Raw genomic sequence first — 20,827 nt, forward strand, 5'->3', positions numbered from 1 at the left:
GATCTGTTCTTACTTTGGGCTTGGCATGGAGGAGGGTATCACAACTCTAAGGGGAACCTGTCTGGTGCCCAGAGGCCATTGTTTGTCTCCCTTATTATGGAGGAAAAATCTACCTGCCTTTGCTGGAGGCTCTAGAGTGTTTCCTGGACTGGATGTGTTGCTTGAGGGCGAGAGCTGGCAATCCATGGCTTGAGGGTTCAGGTCTGCCTGTTTTTATGTTCCTGGGAAATAAGAATGGCTTTTAAATTTTTTAAAGGTTGTGAAAAAAGAAGGATGTGTGAGACCCTATGGGGGTGGCATGCAGAACCTAAAATATTTACTATTTGGCCCTCTACAAGGTGTCCCCTACTCTGGAGTAATGGTTCCTAAGAAACATGCCTGAGATTCACCCGGAGGGCAGATTATAGGGCCCCCTCCCTAGAATTTCGAATTCTGTGGGGCTGGGATGGAGCCTGTGGATTTGTGTTTCTGGTAATTGTGACGCTGATACTGTTGTTTTGCGGACCACTTTGAAGGACCACTGCTCTGAAGAGAAAGGGCTGCCTCCTTGAGGTCAAAGCACTGACTGCAGTTTGATTTTTCCCCCATTTAAAAAAATGAAAATACAATTCACAAAACATGAAATTCATCCTTTGAAAGCATGAGTTCAGTGGTTTTTAGCATACTCATAATTTCATACAACTGTCATTATTCTCTAATTCCAGAATATTTTCGTTATTCCTGAAAGAAACTCTGTACTCATTAGTAGTCATTCATATACCCTCATCCCCCAGCCCCTGGCAACCTCTCATCTATCTTCTGTCGCTATGGATTAACCTATTCTGGACATTTCATATAGATGGACTCACACACTATGTGGTCTTCTGTGTCTGACTTCTTTCACTCAGAGTATTTTCCAAGTTCAGCTATTCTGTAACATATGCAACTTAACTTTGGCTGATATCTGAGCAGAAAAGCCTGTGTCTTTGGAGCTGGCTTCCTTGGGACAGGAGATTTGCCTTCAGCTTTGCTCAGTTCCAAAGGCAAATAGGAAAAACATTACCAGAGCTGGCCAGAACTCGGCAGCAATTCTGAGCTGAGGTTCTTTCAAGAATCCACAACCTTCTTACTTTTCCAGCTCCTTAAGCCTCCTGGCATTCCTCCTTTCTTCATAGACAATTCCTCCTTTCTTCATAGACAATTACTCTTGGAAAAGTCTGGAGTAGAGAGTGACTGCCGTTTAGAGGCAGATTAAAAAGTTCACTCAAACTGCATCTCAGTTTGATCTTGTAAAAGCCTCCGATTTCTTTGAGTTGGCTCCTATGAGGTGTGGAACGAGATGATGAGGGTGACTAAAATGCCTCAGTGAGAAGTTCTAGTTCAGATTGGGCAGGGTGTCATGTTTGTCCTGTCCTGTAGCTCAGTTCAAGCTCAGGTGAAGAGAGAGAGGAAGTTGAGAAAGGACAGAATCCCTTTCTGTTTGTCAAACTGAAACCTTTGGAGTTGCCTAATGATAATGATGTCTGGCTTTTTTTTTTTAATTAAAATTTTGTTGAAGTATAGTTGATTTACAGTGTTGGGTTAGTTTCAGGTGTCCAGCAAAGTCAATTAGTTATACATGTATCTACTCTTTTTTAAGGTTCTTTTCCCATATAGGCCATTACAGAGCATTGAGTCAAATTCCCTCTGCTATACAGTAGGTCCTTATTAGTTATCTGTTTTATATATACTAGTGTGTATATGTCAATATCAATCCCCCAATTTATCCCTTCCCCTGCATATTCCCTATTGATCATAAGTTTGTTTTCTGCATCTGTGACTCTGTTTTGTAAATAAGTTCATTTGAATCCTTGTTTGTTTTTTTAAAGATTCCACTATAAGTGATATATGATATTTGTCTGTGTCTGACTTATTTCATTGACTATGACAATCTTTAGATCCATCCATGTTGCTGCAAATGGCATTATTTTGTTCTAGTTTTTTAAGGAACGTTCATGCTCTCCATAACAGCTGTACAAATTTACATTCCCACCAACAGTATAGGAGGGTTCCCTTTTCTCCACATCCTCTCCAGCATTTATTGTTTGTAGATTATTTTTTTTTTTGGATGACCATTCTGACTGGTATGAGGGAATACCTCATTGTAGTTTTGATTTGCATTTCTCTAACAATTAGTGATGTCAAGCATCTTTTTGTGTGCTTTTTGGCCACCTGTGATAACTGACTTTTATGCGGAGGACTTAAAACTCCTTGAACTCCTTGAGGCCGGGATTGAGACTCTGCGCTAAGAGAATAATATGGCCCCTGCCTGTTATTCGATCTTTTCTTCTCCTCTAGGGAGTCTGATTGTGGAACGAATGCATTTCTAAGAGATTTAAGATTGGGAAAAATACTCGTCACTCTTTGCAGCATTTGGGAAAGTAGGATCAACAGAGAGAGAACCAATTTCTTCACTTACCTGTTTCCTACTTTGCCACCATTTAAGCCAAGAACAAACTCCCCTGGGCTCAGCTATTGGCTAGACCCTGCCAGGCTCTAAAATGCTTTGGCAGACTTTTGAGAGGATATTGTCAGCTAAGGGAAGCTGGCTTGTCTGCTGCGAGTCTTCATTTGTTTACTTTCCCAGTATTGATTGAGCTCATGGTTGGGCCCTGTACATGGTTGTAGGGATTTCTTTAAAAAAAAAAAAAGAAAAATGAGTAAGACATGGTATGGCCATACAAAAAGCTATAAATTTAGTGGGAAGGGTCAGGCAGGTAGAAACTATACACTGTCTGCTGTTTTGTGAATCCAGAAGAAACGAGGGCGAGAACTAGGAATTTGTAAAGGGCAAACTATATGTGTATTTGGGCTTCCCTGGTGGCTCAGATGGTAAAGAATCAGCCTGCAACGCAGGAGACCTGGCTTCCATCCCTGGGTTGGGAAGATGCCCTGGAGGAAGGCATGGCAACCCACTCCAGTATTCTTGCCTGGAGAATCCTCATGGACAAAGGAGCCTGGCGGGCTACAGTCCATGGGGTCCCAAAGAGGCGGACATGACTGAGCTAATAAGCACAGCATAATGTGTAAATGAAGTTAAGTGTACTGTTTACTGTCTAGCACAGTACGTTGAGGATCTCTTAACTGTGGGGAATGAGCAGAGTGCGCAGAAAACGTAGTGGCAGTAGGTGAGATAAAGAAGTATGCAGAAAGGACCATACTGATAAGTTTGGAAGATAAATTCTGTAGGTAGTTGAAGTATTTTGAGAGGGGAAGTCCTGAGACAATGATATTTGCTTTTAGGTAGTAGAGCACCCTTGTTCTGACCTGTGAAAGGAATTCTAGAGGGAAGAATTAGTAACTGGCTAGGCAGCAGGAAGCCTGTCTTGTATTTAATCAGAAAATGAGAACACAGATTGAAACAGTGGAGCTATTTCTGAGGTAGAGTCAACAGAATTTCCTCCCTCAAGAACTTGGGTTGAGAAAGCACTGTGCCTTAGGTAAAGATACTATCTGACATGGAATTCAAATTGACCTAAGCTGCTGCTTGAGCAATTTGAGCCGAAGAGAGGGACCGACCCTGGTACTGGGGCTGTGCTTAAAGACAAAAGACATCAAGAGATTTTTAGATTACAGTTGCCTTCTTCTTTGAAAGCGCCCGGTTACTTTCTAAAAGTAATTTATTTTCCAACACTCTTTAGAATTACCAAACCTCTTTGCTAAACCGTGGAAATCTAATACTTCCGCCACACTCAAGATGGTAAATATCAGACTTAGCCTTTTCAACCCACGTTTTGGATGGTCCCGCCCCCCGTCGGAGCTACTTCCGCCACTCTCTGCGGAGCGGACGCGTTTATACCGCCTCCCAGCACTCAAGATGGCCCGGCTTCCTCCTACTTTCCATTGGCTGAATTTCTCCGGTTTTCCGTCTTCATAAGGAGGCGGAACTTCGATTTGATCGACAGCTTTTTTAACCAATGGGCGAAGGGCAAGGGCCAATGAAGCGTAGGAACTGGAGAACCACCCCAGTGTCTGGGAGGGCGTTTGGGCTGGGGCCGGGTGGAGCGGAGCCGGAAACGGGAGGGGAGAGTGAAACAGGAAAAGAAGGGAAGAAGGAAGAACAGGGAAGAGGAGGAGAGGGAGGAGGAGGAGGGAGGTGGCGGCGCCGTGGCGGAGGAGCAGGAGCAGGAGGGGGATGGCGAGGAGAAGGCTCCTGGGTGGCATGGCGCTCCTGCTCCTCCAGGCGCTGCCCAGCCCCCTGTCAGTCAGGGCTGAACCCCCGCAGGTAAGGGGGAGGGTCGTGTGGCGGCCTGAGGGGCCAAGCTGGGGGCCTCGGGGTCGTCGAGGCGTGGCTGGAGAGGGCCTGAAGGAACGTTGTTACCAAGAGTTGCGGGCTGCTGAGACGGTCACCCATGCTTGAGTGGACAGGATCTGAGGGGGCGTCGATGTTTAGCCGAGGGACACCTGTGACGGTTTTGGTATCAGGGAGGAGGCAGAGGCATGATGCCAAGCGAGTTGAGGGGCGTTTGAGGCGGCAGTTCAGTCAGGTGGGCCGGGAATGATTGTGAATGGATAGTGGTATCAAGCGGGGTGTGTGTGGGGTGCGCGTTCGTGTCCTCCAGTGGAGCAGGTCTGTGAGGCAGCGGTGCCGCGTGTCCGTTGGTGCGGGTAGGGGTACGTGGGTTATTGAGGCGGCCTGAGAGGGCGGTGGGGCTGAGAGGATACCTATTTCCAGCTGGATCGGGGTATGTTCTAGGGGCTTCTTGCCCCATTTTAAGTGGTGTTGGAGGCGGGACTCTCGGAAGGCAGGTGGGATGAAGTAGCCTGGGACCCCTCAGCAGCGGCGCACACCTGAGCTGTAACAAGTTCTTACTATTAGGCTGACTGGCCTGGGGAAGCCAGTGACTGATGCTGTCCTGGGCCAGCTCGGAGTTTGGAGCAGAGGGTGGTGCTGGTGCCAATACGGCCAACAAATGGAGCCCCCTAGCTTTTCTTGCTAAGGTGGCTTGTGCAGATTTCAGCCGCTGCTGGCATTTCGAAACTCTTAATGGGAGCGTTACTCTTGGTGCCAGGTTGGGTGGGGTGCAGTAGGGGGAATCACCCTCCTTCCCTTCTTTGCATTTGGCAAGGCTGTACTGTTCTATTTTCTCTGTCTCTTCAGAAAGGCCTGCACACACAGACACACAGAGCAAGATGACAGAGTCTATATAGTATAGCTTAGCACTTGAACTTGGTGTGGTCAAGAGTAGCAGCAGAATGCCAGCAAAAACACTTACCGTTTTTCCTAGGAATTTATGAGCATCATGTTATGCCCATTAGTATCCTCTATTTAAAACATTAATTTTTTTTAAAGAGATAAAATTTATATAACATAAATCGTTTAAAACCATTTGACCATTTTAAGGTGAACAAATCAGTGGTGTTTAGTACATTCACAGTGTTGAGCAACCACTGCCTCAATCTAGTTCCAGAATATTTTCATCACTTGGGAAGAAAACCCCCTATCGTTAAGCAGTTCCTCCCTGTTCCGCCTCCCCACAGCCCCTGGCAAACATCAGTCTACCTTCTGTGTCTATAGATTTATCTATTCAGGATATTCCATGTAAATGGAATCTTACAATATATGACCTTTTGTATCTGGCTTCTTTCCCTTAGCATAAAGTTTTCAAGGATTATTCACATTGTAGCATGTGTTTCTTTCCTTTTTTGGGGTGAATAATACTCCATTGTGTGGCTCTTCCAGAATTTGTTGTTTCATCTGTCTGTGTAAGTATCACCTGCTCTCCTCAAAGACTATGTATATTAGAAATAACATGTGAAAGGAACAGCGCTCATTTTCTGGCCCAGCACATTCCCTTTTCTTGGGCTGGGACTCTTCTGTTCTAGGCTTTGTTGGGGTTCTTTCTTTTCTCAGTTAAAATCATAAACTGGCAGGAGAAATAAGTTTTCTTTATTAAAAAAGTTACCGCCCTTAGGACTGGTCAAGCTAAGAAGTATAGATATTGAGAGAGCAAAATATAGAACAAACTGTTGCTTTTCCTTTATACCTGCACCTAAGTATCTCTAAAGACTGTTCCCAGTAACCAGTAATTAGCATTACTAGGGGGTTGATTTAGGAACAGTGCAGGCTTTGAACCTGGGTTCCCTGGGCCTGTGGACTGCATCTCCCTAGTGGAGAGCAGTGATTGGCATCTGGTGGCAACCAGATCCATTTCTTTAACCGGATGGAAAATGAAGGTTCCTTCCTAGGTCATGGAAGCCTAGGAGGTGGAGAGACGACGTGGGAGGGATCCTCAGTGTAATGCCCTAGTTGCCATTTGTGGATCACAGGCTGTTTGCTTATCATCTCTCTGGCACTTCCGATACTTACTTGGGGGACAGGGCGGCTTTTGTACTTTGTTCCGTTTGGATGGATGCTAACACTGGACGGCAGCTATTAGGTTGTTACAGGTCCTGCAGAGAAGGGGAAGTTTCTGAAATGTGTAGTCTCTCCCCCTGACCCTTTCCCCCAAACACTCCTGCCTTCATCTTATAGACTCTCTTTCTCAGTATCAATGGTGAGAATTGTTTTGTGAATTTTAACCTTGGAAATGGAAGTTACTCTATAATAATTAACTCTGAATCCCCCACAGTTTAGTCAATTTAGGTTTTTTTTTTTTTTTGGCTTACAGAAATCAGTGATGAAAAAAAAAATTAAGAGACCACTTGGTATAGGATGTACTTCAGGTACTCGCTGTCCTTGTTTCAACAAGTGGCTTCTGGCTAGCTCTGAATTGAGGAGGACTCTCTGTACTCTTTCCGTATTGAAAGTGGTATGGGTACCTCATTGCATTTTTTTCCTCTTGACATGGCTCTATCAGATACAGTCTTTTTTTTTAAATTGAAGTGTAATTTATTTACAATGTTGTGTTAGTTTCTGGTGTACAGCAAAGTGATTAAGTTATGTATATATGTGTGTGTATCTCAGTTCCCTGGTTGCTCAGACAGTAAAGAATCTGCCTGCAATGCAGGCGACCCAAGCCCCTGGATCAGGAAGATCCCTGGAGAAGGAAATGGCTACCCACTCCAGTATTCTTGCCTGGAGAATTCCATGGGCAGAGGAGCCTGGTGGGCTGCAGTTCATAGGATCACAAAGAGTCAGACAAGACTGAGTGACTGACACACACGTGTGTGTGTATAGAAACATGTGCATATATATGCGCACACACATGTACATTTGTATGTACATGTGTATATATACACATATGTGTATATAAACACACATGTATATGTGTATATACAGATAAATTCTTTTTCATAATACAATCTTTTTTAAAAACCTGCATTTCATATCAGATAATATTTGGCAGCTTTCTTTCTCTGGTTCCAGCTCTGCACTGGAACAATTATTTCCTGCCATCCTGGCCCAGATAAGTTCATCAGTTTAATTCCCTTCTGTGATTAGGAACTTAGACTTAATTCTCCTATAGATGCTTGCAACTTAGATGTGATTCTGTGAATCTATAAAGAATAAAAACAGCCATGGAGTCTCCAAACAGAAAGGCCTTGACATTTGTCTCTTTCAGTTGAATTATGATGGAGATACAGAGTTTCTTTCTTTCTCTTGTTGGTTAGATATCTGACTGTAGTATTTAAAGTTTTAGTAGAAATGTCTTTTTCCATAAAGTGATCCAACCGATGGGTTGGGTGCAAATCTATAGAGATGTGGTCCTTACCTTTCCTCTGCCATGCTTCAGACTTTGAGCTGGACAGGGGCCCTAGCTCATGATTTGTTTTTTCCCACCGCACCCTCCAATAGTGTATCCCTTCCCCCCACCCTTACTTATCTCTACTGCCTTAGTTCTCAGTCCAGAAGCCCTACTCCACTCTTCTTTCCTAACTACAGCATTATAGTGCGACCACCCTCATTCCTTCTTGTGAGTTATGAGACTTTCAAATTCTTATCCTCTTTCTTTCTCTTTCTTAGCCTGTTTTATACACCAAAGTGAAGAGTTGTCTAAAATCAACACCATGAGTTGCTTATGTAAATCCTTTCAGTAGATTCCAGCAAACGTTTACTGAAACGTTCGTTCTTTGCAGCAGGCTATTATTATTCCTAGGCACTGGGAACCCTCAAATGAGTAGCCAGCTCCCTGTCCTCAAGGAGATGATAATCTTGCGAGAAAGACAGATAACAAACACTGATTTGTAATCTGGAGGGATCAGTGCTGTAATGGTTGTTCAGTTGCTCAGTCATATCCGATTCTGCGACCCCATGGACTGCAGCATGCTGGGCTTCCCTGTCCTTCGCTGTCTCCCAGAGTTTGCTCCAACTCACGTCCATTGAATCGGTGATACCATCCAACCATCTCATCTTCTGTCCTCTCCTTCTCTTCCTGCCTTCAGTTTTTCCCAGCATTAGGGTCTTTTCCAGTGAATTGGCTCTTTGCATCAGGTGGCCAAAGTATTGGAGCTTCAGCATCAGTCCTTCCAGTGAATATTCAAGACTGATTTCCTTTAGGATCAACTGGTTTGATCTCCTTGCTGTTCAAGGGTCATAAGGAGTGTAACAAGTCCCTATAATGGGAGTGCATACAAAGGACTATGGGAACCATGGCTAGGGCTGGGGGAAGGTGGGGATTTAGGAAATGCTTCATAGAGGGAGAGGCATTTGGACAGGGCTTTCAAGGTTGATCTCTAGAGAAGGAAATGGCAACCCACTCCAGTACTCTTGCCTGGAAAATCCCATGGACAGAGGAGTGTGGTAGGCTATAGTCCATGGGGTCGCAAAGAGTCAGACACGACTGAGTGACTTCACTTTCAAGGTTGATAAGATTAAGTAGGGTATCTGTGGACCAGGAATTGGGGGGGGGGGGGGGGTGTGGTTACTCCAGTATGAAAGAGTGGGAATGGAGCTTTTGAAAGAGGCCCACAGTCTGTGGTGGAAGCTTTGCCTGTGGGTGTGCAAAGGACTGTGAGAGTAGGTTGAGACTTGAAAGGTGGGCTGCAGTTAGATGGTAAGGAGGCCTTTTATCCATTGTTGAAGCAGTGCTGTCCAGTAGAACTTATATGATGTTGGAAATCATCTGTATCTGTGCTGTCCATGTGTGGCTACTAAACACTTAAAATGTGACTAGGTTAACTGAGAAACTGAATTTTTAATGACATTTAATTTTTTCATATCAACTTTATTGAGAGATAATTCACTTGGCAAAGGATTCATCCTTTTAAAGTGTACAGAAAATATATTTTTTCAGCAAGTCACAGGGTTGTGTGAGCATCTCTACTATGTAATTTTGGAACATTTTCGCCTCTCCACGCAGAAACTCCATAACCATTAGCAGCCCTTCCCCATTACACCCCTTCCTCCTCCAGCCCCTGCAACTGCTAATCTACCTTCTGTCTCTTTGGATTTACCCATTGTGGACATTCTGTATAAATAGAGCCATATACCATGTGGTCCTTTGTAACTGGCTTCTTTCACTTAGCATGATGTTTTCAAGTTTCTTCCATGTTGATGTATTGGTATTTCTTTGCATGTATCAGCATTTCATTCCCTTTTTTATGGGCAATATTCAGTTGCATGAATGTACCACATTTTATTTGTCTATCAGTTGATGGACATTTGGGCTGTTTCCCCTTTTGGGCTATTATGAACAATGCTGCTGTGTACATGCATGTACATGTTTTTATGTAGATATGTTTTCATTTCTCTTGGGTATGTACCTAATAGTGAAATTGCTGGGACTAATAAGTCTTTGTGTAACCTTTTGAGGAACTGCCAGACTGTTTTCCAGAAGTCTGGAATGATACGGTATGATATTGTGGCTACTGGCCACCTATTAGATGATGCAGATCTAACAGTTTTCCAGTGTGGAGCTGGAATATGGTCTCATGTAGTGGTGGAGTCATGGGCTTCAGGGGCAGACTATGTGAGTTCCAAACTTGATTCTTCCACTTACTATCCTTGAGCAAAGTATTGAACTTCTTTGTGCCTCAGTTTCCTCATCTGCAAAATGGGAATAGTAATAGCATGTACCTTATAGATTTGTTGGGAGGTGAAAAGACATACTGTATGTAAAGCTTTTGGAGTATACTTAATGGTTATTAAATATAATAATACTTATCCCATGGACAGAGGACCCTGGTAGGCTACAGTCCATGGGATTGCAAAGAGTTGGACACGACTGAATGACTTCACTTCACCACTATTATTATTTTTGAGGGTCCTCAGAGTTCATTGTGATTGGTAAGTTGGTGTTACCTCTCAAACTAAGTTCAGAAACTGAGATTTGGGGAGTTTGAAGTGACTTCCTTGATCCTGTTCTATATCTGAGTTTAAGTTTGATTCTGATCTTTTACTTGTGTAGGTAACTTTTCATGGTGAACCTATGTAGAGTGGTGTTCTCAATTGGGAACAGCTTTTCCTGAGGACATTTGTCAGTGTTTGGCATCTTTTTTTTTTTTTTAAGTATTTATTTTTGGCTGCATCGAGACCTCGTTGTGGCATTCTGGCTTTCTTGTTGAAGTACTCAGGCTCAGTTACTGTGGTGTGTGGGCTTGCTCCAGGGCATGTGGGCTCTTAGTTCCCTGACCAGGAATGGAACCCACATACCTGGCATTGCATGAGAGTTTCTTAACCACTGAACCACTAGGGAAGTCCCTGGAAACATGTGATTGTCATAACTCAGGAGCACTACTGGCATCTGTTGTGTGAAGGCCAGAGATGCTGCTAAACGTTGAGGGTAGTCCCCCCAACAACAGAGAATTGTCTGGCCCAAAATGTCAGTAGTGCCAAAGAGGAGGAACCCTTGTATGGTACCTGCTGTCCCCTTACCGGCTACTGTTCAGAATCTTGGGATTTGAGGTCAGCTTTAAATGGCAACCCACTCCAGTACTCTTGCCTAGAAAATCCCATGGACAGAGGAGCCTGGTGCAGGCTACTGTCCATGGGGTCGCAAGGAGTTGGACACGACTGAGTGACTTCACTTTCTTTCTTTCTTCCCTATGAAGAGATGTGTGTGAAATAACCTCTGACAACATATTTCAGGTGGGACAGTTTAAAGCTTTGATGTCCTGAATCTTGATTACTCTCTGATATGTTGACGTGAGTTACCAGTCAGCTCCGCTTTGTCAGCCAACATCAACAGTTTTGACAAAAGCACATTTTTTTCAGTCTGTGGTTCAGTAAGCAGGTGAGCCTCCCTCAGTCACCCCATCTTGAACTTTCTTTCCTCTCACTTTGGTCTACCCTTGTGGTTTCACTTTAAGAACATGTTTGTTTTCGCCCCAGTGAAAGCGGGATGGCCAGTTACTTCCTTTTCTGTGTCCTCCATGGTCCCATAATCACTCCTAACTGAGTCATGTTCTTAGAACTTTTTCCTTTCCTCATTCCAAGTCTTGGCTCTCCTCTCATTTTTGGCTTCATGAATGTTAGTTCCCACACATGCTCAGCCTGCAGAAACCATTAGATGTCCTCTGGTCGCCACGATGGAAGCTCACGGTCCTGGACCTCAGTGACGCTGTGTCTGGAGGAGAGTCCTTTTTGCCAGTCCCCAGGATGCAGCTCATCTGTGGATACCGGGCACAGGCTGACTACTCTGTGGGTGCTGTGGGGAACTTAGAGGGCTTTGAATTTAAAATTCCAACTCCTATAGAATGCCTGGCCAAGTCACGCACCTGAGGGCCTCTTTCTTTCTTGCCTTAAGTAGCTGGACTGATGTTTGAGGGACCGTGAAGACCAGGTAGTCCAGTGATGTGGGTTCATTCCTTGCCCTGCAACCTCAATGGTAGGCTTTGTTGGGGACACCGAGCCTCCTCTGACCACAGAGCGTGGCCACCGGGTGACAGGGAGTGGTGATAGTGGATCAGGGTGACCTGTCTGCTCAGCAGCACACGACAGAGAGCCGTGGGCACCGCCCTTTTGGCCCATCCTTTACAGATCCACTGGGTGGAGCAAAGTCTGGCCAAAAACCCACATGCAATGTGGAAACCACAAACAAAGAAATACAAATAAATCCAGAATACTGCAACCTGGGAGGTAAGGAAAAGGGAAACAAATCTCATTCTATTGAATTCTGCAGCTTGTTGATACAATTCTGGGCTTTCCCAGTGTGGGAATTAAAGTCTGTCATCCTCTCATACTTGTGAGTCTTGCCTGGATGGGGTTTTTTTGGATCCTCTCACTCACTCAGCTACACTCCCATAGCTGGATTTATTTACTTATGGTTTTCATCTTTCCATGCTTTCTTCTGTGGGACAGCAGATGAGCTGTGTATCTTCTGTTCCTGGTGCCATCATCACTCATAGTGCCACGGCTCAGTTTTGATTCACAATAGGTGTTTTAAATAATTTAAATTTGTTTTGGAAGAGATGACAGTAAATGTAAGATGTTGTAAGAATATTTGTGGCTTGGAAGCATGAATCTTAGAGTGAAGTTATAAAAACATATCTGTTTTGATTTTTAAATATGGAGCAAGACAGACTATGTTGTAACTATTTTATTATACATTCTTATAGATCAGAGGCATGCCGTTCATGGAGAAAATAATCATATTTTTCAAAATTGTACATAACTGTTCTTTGTCCGCCATTTAAAAATTACATTCCTCATCTAAGATTTCACCTGGCAATTTCCCTCCGGTTGTGTTAAAAACCAACCAAACACAGAATGAGAGCACCATAGCTTAGTTTATCAATCGGATTTACATATTTGTGGTTTACTTGGGAGAGAAAGTTAATATTTGGCTTTCTGCACTGGGATGTTGGAGCACTGTAGCTATTGGGGACTTGAATATAGAGTTGACTAGTATAAGAAGTTCATCCTGTGTGCTTCTTTCTTCTTTCTTGAGTCCCTTATTTTTAAATATGCAAATCCCCTTGCTGCTGTTGCAGTGGATGGGGGCGAGGAGCAGAAAACCTGCTCTGATCTGATTTGGCAGAAGGTCCACTCTGGCTGTCTCTCCGTTTCCTTTCTTAGACCCGATTGCTGCTTTTCTTTGGGCTTTAAGTTACCTTTTCACATCAGTTTTTAATTACACAAAAATAACAATGGCTCATAACAATAGTAAGTAACAGAGAAATACAAAAATACTTAGAGGAAAAATTGAAAGTTTGTGGTTTGGTGTGTATTTTTGGTGGCTTCTCTGCTTATGCTGCATATTTATAGATACAGTAATATAACTCCTATGTATAAACTTATATACACATAAAATACATGAAATTGTTGGTATGGGTAGCATTCTTTGTTTTCTTTCATTTGTTTTTTTAAATTTTATTGGAGTATGTAATTTTATTGAATTTATGAATTGTGTTAGTTTCAGGTGTATAGCAGAGCAAATCGGTTATACATATAACCACTATTTTTTAGACTTTTCCCATGTGAGCCATTAGAGTATTGAATAGAATTTTTCATTTGTTTTTGAAACAAAAATGGATACTTTACATATAGTATTTTAACAATATGCACTTATTAAAAATCTTCATATATTGTAGGCTTCTTTTCATATGGCATGTATGCCGTGTGATTTTTTTTTTTAATGCCTGTATGTTATTGCTTTAGATCATAAGTTATTTAACCACCCCTCCATTAATGAACATACATTGTGTCCAAGCACAGCATTTTCACACTGTGCTATAGAGACCATTGTTGCACTTATTGCTGTCTGCAGTCTGCTAGATTCCTAGACGTGAAATTGGGGTTATGGGGTTATAATGTGTGGACATTTGGAATTCGGGGCCAGGAGTGCCAAGTTGCTTACCAACACGGTTGTATCAGTTCACATTCCCATTAGTAGGGCTTACTTCCCCACACACGTGAGTATCATTTCTTCACCTGCACCTTCTGCTTATCCTTGAAGATGTGTTTTCTGATTCTTAACACAGGCTCCTGGAGAACATTTCGGTTTACTTCCTCAAAGGCCCAGAAGTCTCCTCCCGGTCTGCAAACTGGTTGCTCCCTTTGCTGTGGAGCAGGATTCACCCAAGGGCAGTGAGCCTGTAGCCAGAGGAGGGTAGAAATGCCTGCCCCTCTGCTAAAAGAAGTGGTTTGTGGTCCCCTCGAGAATGTCAGGCAGCTGGCCTGGAGCTGTTGGCTAGTTGCTGTGAGGCACACGAGTTTAATTTCAAGCCCAAACTACCACCCTTCCATGGTGGTATCCCAGAAGAAGAGATGCTTAAAACTGACGTTGTTGAAGAGTGCAGACTCTAGAGCCAGATTACTTCCATATAACCTTGGGCTAATTAGTTAACTCAGTATCCTCATCTGTAAAATGGGATATTAGCACCTAGCCTATAGGCAGTACCTGCCACATAGTAATTACTGGGTAAATGTTAACCTTTGTTGTTGTCATTATTAATTATTTTAGCTCTGGTGAACATTAAGCCTTCCCCATTCTCTTACTGACACAAGACTTATTTTCGGTGGAGGGATTTAAGAATACATTTTGGTTTACTCCTTGTTCAAAATGAACATGAATCACTTTACATATCATCCCCCTTGGCAATCAGGTGAGAGGTGTTTTTTCAGCAATTTTATTTTGGACAGGAAAGTAGGACTTACTGGTGGGTATGATTAAGGAGGAGACAGCACCATGGCTCTCACGAGTGCAGGGTCTGCCATTTGTCCAGGGGGCCATGATTAGGAATGTATTTGACCCCACAGCCATCCAGGGTGAGCCGCTCTTCTGTGCCCATGTTTTCATCCTCATTAAACTTAGTAAATCCTCACTTCTTGGAGATGTGGATCTTCCGATGGCCAGGGAGCTTGAACTTAGCCCCGAGGAGGACTTCAGTCACATGCTCCTTGTCCTGCTGCTTGGTGTGGATAGACATAATTTGGCCAACGTGGACCCTGACCACTGTGCCCTTTGGAAGGCCACTGGGGCCTTCCAAAGACACTGAGCCTACTGGTTTGGAACCTTGATTGGGGACAGCATGCCAGTCTTGAAGGTCCTGGAAAGGGCTGTCACCAGGATCCCTTTGAGCAAACTGCACAGGCACCAGGCTGCATATACTGCTGAGGAGGCTGCTATTTGCAGCCATTGCACCAGGCCCCCATGATCAACTTGCTGCTGCTGCTGCTGCTGCTGCTAAGTCGCTTTAGTTGTGTCCGACTCTGTGCGACCCCATAGACAGCAGCCCACCAGGCTCCGCCATCCCTGGGATTCTCCAGGCAAGAACACTGGAGTGGGTTGACATTTCCTTCTCCAATGACCAGCTTAATCGGCTGCAAAACAATTGGTTTCTAATAATAAAATGTAAAATTATTTATTCTTAGAGCAGGTAAGTTAGGATATATGCTATTATTGTGATATACACACCATTGTACCCTCTTGAGCGAGGAAAAGAGTGGGGGGTTTTGGATCGTCGTTCATTCTGTCCACAGCACTGCCACTTGCAGATCTGCCTGCTCTCAGCTCACAATGTACTGTACTGAGCTGAGGGGCTCCCTGAGGCTTCTTGACACCAGTCCCCAACCTCCGTTTGGTACTTCCTATTCTGAGTTGAGAATGCTTTCTGAGGCTTGCTTTTATTTTATTTTTGTAATACAGCTTTTGTTGTTGTTGTTGTTGTCGCTCAGTTGCGTCCAACTCTTTATGACCCCATGGACTGCAGGATGCCAGACCTAATACAGCTTTATTGAGATATAATTCACATACCATACAATTCACTCTTTTGGAATATACAATTCAGTGAGTTCTAGTATATTCACAAGTTTGGGCCACCATCACCACTATCTAATTTCAGAACATTTTCATAGATCACAAAAGAAGTACTGTTATCAGCAGTCATTCCCACCCCTCCTTCCAAGATTCCCCAAATCCCTGGCAACTACTAATTGACTTTCTGTCTCTGTGGACTTGTCCATTCTGATCAATTCATGTAAATGGACTCATACACCATATGCTATTTTATGACTGGCTTCTTTCACTTAGCATCGTGTTTTCAAGGTTCGTCCATGTTGTAACGTGTCAGTAAGTCACTCCTTTTTAAAAAGTTTTTATTGGAGTACAGTTGATTTACAGTGTTGTGTTTCTCCATGCACGTGTGCTTAGTTGCCCAGTTGTGACTGACTCTTTGTGACCCCATGGACTGTACCCTACCAGGCTCCTCTGTCTAAGGCATTTTTTCTAGGCGAGAGTACTGGAGTGGGTTGCCATTTCCTTGTCCAGGGGAGCTTCCTGATCCAGGGATTGAACCCATGTCTCCTGCATTGCGGATGGATTCTTTACTGCTGAGCCATCAGGGAAGCTGGTGTTGATTTCTGCTGTACAGCAAAGCAGATCAGTTCTACGTGTACCTATATCCACTCCTCTCTTAGATTTTTTTTCCCATATAGGTCATTACAGAATACTGAGACAATTTCCCTGTAGTATACAGTAGGTCCTTACTAGTTGTATATTTTATATACAGTAGTGTATATATGCCAATCCTAATCTTCCAGTGTATTTCCTGCTGGTAACCATAAGTTTGTTTTCTGCATCTCTATTTCTGTTTTGCAAATAAGTTCATTTGTACCAGTTTTTTAGATTCTGCATATAAATGATATATGATACTTGTCTCTGACTTCACTCAGGTCCATCTCTGTTGCTGCCATATGTCATTCCTTTTTTATGGCCAATTAATATTACATTGTGTGTATGTAACACATTTAGTTCTTAACTGATAGACATTTGGGCTCTTTCCACTTCCGGGCTATTATGAATAATGCTGCTTTGAACATGAATATACAAGTTTTGAGTGGACATGTGTTTTCTTTCTCTTGGTTATATACCTAGAAGTGGAATTGCTAGGTCATATGATCACTCTGCTTAACTTTTGAGGAACTGTTTTTTGTAGCGGCTGCACCATTCTATATCCCTACTACCAATTTGTGAGGCTTTTAGCTTCTCCACATACTCTTTAACACTGTTGCCTTTTTTTTTTTTTTAAATAATCATAACCATCCTGGTGGGTGCATCCCATTGTGGTTCTGATTTGCGTTTCCCTAATAACTAGTGATGCTGAGCATCTCTTTGTGTTCTTATTGGCCATTTGCATATATTCTTTGGAGAAATGCCTGTTCAATCCTTTGCTTACTTTAAAATAAGCAGTCTTATGTGACTGAAGGGACAGCAGTCTTCACATGGAATCCCAGTGAGTGACTGCTCAAGGAGAGATTTTCCTTTAAAACCAGACTTTGTTAGGGTTCTGGCGCTCTACACCTAGCCATGCTACCTCTGATTCTCATGACCCAGGGCCAATTACTTTAGCTCACCTAGTCATTTCTGCTGTAAGAGGCCCACAGAGTCTACCTTCTCTTAGTCAGAGTCTTCTACCATCTCTTGTGGAGATTCATGATGCATGTGTTCTATAGTTATGCCTCTGAAGAATCCCACAGTTAACACTTATCAGATATCATTATCTAATATCTTATCAGATAAATGGTTTGCAAATATTTTTTTCTGTTCTCTGTTGATTTTTTCCTACTTTGTTGATGGTGTCCTTTAAAATACAGCTGTTTTTAATTTTGATCAATGTCACTTTATGTTCTTTTGTTAACTCAAGCTGTTGATGTTCCCTAGTTCTTTTAGGGCTTTCTAAAACTTAATATTATTTAGGGTAAAAAATGGACATTATTCAGAATAAGATCCTTTATTTTACTATGGAGCATTTTAAACATTTACAAAAATAATGCTAAAGAGAATGGTATAATACAATGAAGTACCTACGTACCTACCTCCTAACTTCAGCAATTTAGCATTTTGGCCAGTCTTGTTTTTATCTATATCTACTTTAACTTCCATTCATCCCCACTGCAATTATTTTGAAGCATGTTGCAGACTTCCTATCATCTCAACCATAAATAGTTCCATTTGAATCTCTAAAAGATAAAAGGACTTTGTTTCAGAACATAACCACTCTTCCATACCACACCCTAAAAACTTGACATTCCTCAACATTCCTTAACATTACAGGAGAGGATCTTGCATGTGAAAATGTAATTTGGATCTAGAAGTAAAAATCCAATTAGAAAATTCAGCTAATTATGATAGTTCTTCTGTTTTCATAAGGAATTATCCAGAAGAGTTACGCCACTTTAAAAAAGTGACACCCTTCAGTCCTATGGGTATCAAAAAGTGCTCTTCCAACCACAGGTTTTTCTTTGTTTACTTGAACAGCTCTAGTGGTGAAGTTTTAATCATGGCAGTCCTCTTCTTTATCCCTCTGAAATCTTTGTCTGTTTTTTAGGGGGTGGGGGACACACGCATCCATTTCTAGCCTCCGCTCAGTATATAAAGTGAAAGATTAACTTCTGACTAACTTTTGCCCTCAATTTCTAGTGTAGGGAGAGGTTTTGGGAAAATCTTGTTCAGAGATTGCCCAGAGGCTCAGAGAAACACGGGGGATTGAGGAGACTAGTGCTCATGGCTTGTCTTTCAGCTGTCCAGGGCACAGTGTCTCCCATCCAGAGCCTGACTTGACTACACCTGCCCTCAGAGTACAGTATGGGGGGTGGTTCACAACTGATGAGCAGAGATGGAAAATAGAATTTGGAGGCTGAAAGATGCGATAAGATAATATTTCTATGAACAGATGTTCAATAAGAAAGGCTGTGCTGTTTGAAGTATAGGAGGCTTAGGGTTAAACAAGCTGCTTAACTGTGGGACGCTTCAGAGGCTTACCTGTAAAGCACATGCACCGTGAATCTCTAAAAGAGACCGTAAATTTCTTCAACCATGTGAGCATCTTATCACAGAAATGGCTGCCTTGGAGCAGCCTCTGGGTGATGCTGATAGATGTAGTGAAGGCTCAGAGAGGTGCAGTAACTGACCCAGGGTCATGAGAATGAGTGGAGTGCCAGAGCCCTGACAGAGTCTAGCTTGCAGGGAAATCTGCCTGTAGGCGGTCACTCACTGGGATTCTATGGGAAGACCTCTGCCCCTTCAGTTAGAAACCGTCGGTCTAGCCATAAGTCACCTAGCATTTTCAGACCTTCGGTGTACTGTCCGGCAAGTGGGAGTGGTGATAACTGCCTGGCCCCATCATCAGCTGATGTAAGGAACAATGAAAAGAGATGTGAAAGTAGTTTATAAACCTTGAATTCTTTGCAAGGATGATGCTTTATTGTGTCTCTCACTGGTCAGAGCCTCCTTTTCTGTAATACTGAACACACCTTGCCAAGGATATGCATCTTGAGCAAAGTGAAGGACTTTGGAACGGTGAATATACAATAGGATATTGGTACCTGCTGCCTTTTTTCCCTGAGAGGTACAGTAGCCTGCACGGACTTCTTGCTGTGATGGGATGCTTTCTCTGGCATTGACAGGCAGACTCTTTCCCACTGAGCCACCAGGGAAGCCCAATGGGATGCTTTCTCAAAGGCCCTGCCAGCATTTTCTCCCCTAGACATTAGGCATACAGAGTAGGGTCTGCCTGCCCACCTTTGCTTTGCTCTCATGCTTTCTTCATGATTTGGACCCATGGTCAAAGTGTCTTTGAAGTCGGTTTACATACTGCTGTCATCCTGTGTTGCTTCATCCCTTGTGGCCTGGGAATCCACAGGGTTCAGGTGTGGCCTGTGGTTGGCCATAATGTGATGAAAGGTCCAGCATCCTTGGCATCTGGTGGATTCCCTCTCCAGTTTCACCACCTTCAGTCATCATCTTACTTGGGGTGTGGACGTGCATGTTCCAGAAGTTTCCACACTCCCTACAACTTCTGGGAAGAATAAGTTGTCTTAAAGTTTTCTGCTGGTGTTTTTGACCATGAAATCTTAGACCTGAACGAAGTATGGTTACCGAAGGAAGGAGGAGGTAATATTTTATTTAGATAAGATCCAGGAACTGAGAAAAGGCTTGGTGCCAGGAGCTGTGTTTCCAGCTAGGCTTTATTAAGTCTCATAGTCCTTTAAGCAGAAAAGGTGACTTCCAGGTGTTCCTAATGGAATTTCTGGTGAATGGGAGACAAAACCAGGACCCGCTTCATCCCATTCCCCATAACTGAAAAACTATTACTGGGGCGTTCAGTCAAGTCCCAGCTGTGCCTTGAGGAAGGGAGTTTGGCTTTTGAGATAGCTTAAGTGCTTTAAATTCCTCAGCTGAGAAAATTGGAGGTGGATAACCAGGTTTCCCAATCCCTTCATCAAGCCTTATGAGCTCAGAGTACCATCCAGGTGCTCTCCTTATCTCACAGCTGTTTTTCAGGTTTCTGTGACCAGGAAAAAGTCACCTGCCCTAATGTTTGGGATTTAGCTGTATTAACTTAATTTTTACCATTTTCTCTGTAGTTGTCAATTCCCTCATCCATGTGACCATTTTTTCTTGAAGGCCTGCTTTGTGCGATGCATTGCTTGGTACTGTGAGGGACACAGAAATGAAAGTTATGTACCTTGCCCTTTAGTTGCTTATACTATACAAGAAGAGATAGGCCTGAGGATAAATGACTTTGCTGACACATAGACAAGGGAGCGGATCTTCTTACAAAGCACAACCAAGATCTCACATTGGAGAGTCTGCACACTTGCTCCTATGACTTTGCACCCAGAGAGCCCAGAGCACCCAGAATCCCTGAATCTGCAGGGATTCAGAGTTGAGGTATCTTGAATAAAATGACATGATGTTGGACCTTCCAGGGGCCTGCCACCATTTCACCAAAAGTGGGTTGAATCTCTCTTTGTCCTGCTCCTAAGTGGAAGCTGAAATCAGATTTAATGGAGGCCTTGAAGACCAGTTTCCTTAAATGCAGTTCTCTTTCCAGGTCACATGTGTGTGTATCATGTATTTTGTGTGACCTAGGTGCCCTCTTTTCTTCTTATTTTGATCTTTGGTTTAGAGAGCAGTTTGTGAGGAGACATGAAATCTTTCTGGGGACAGCCTTGAGTTGTAGCTTGCTGAGTTTCATGTAGTTC

At 43.2% G+C, this 20,827-nt stretch overlaps 1 protein-coding gene and 1 pseudogene across 1 annotated transcript in view; one reads left to right on the plus strand and one right to left on the minus strand.

Moving 5' to 3' along the window:
- Window positions 1-4,049: 4,049 nt before the first annotated feature.
- Window positions 4,050-20,827, plus strand: part of WBP1L (WW domain binding protein 1 like) — a 59,130-nt gene continuing 42,352 nt past the window's right edge. Inside the window, exon 1 of the mRNA XM_043925346.1 lies at window positions 4,050-4,243. Within this exon, the coding sequence (XP_043781281.1) occupies window positions 4,154-4,243 (90 nt within the window). The 5' untranslated portion in view covers window positions 4,050-4,153. The remainder of the gene's footprint in view (window positions 4,244-20,827) is intronic.
- On the minus strand, window positions 14,898-15,011 carry LOC122709747 (annotated as a pseudogene).

Source organism: Cervus elaphus, chromosome 15 (genome assembly GCF_910594005.1).
Source record: "Cervus elaphus chromosome 15, mCerEla1.1, whole genome shotgun sequence".
NCBI lineage: Eukaryota > Metazoa > Chordata > Mammalia > Artiodactyla > Cervidae > Cervus > Cervus elaphus.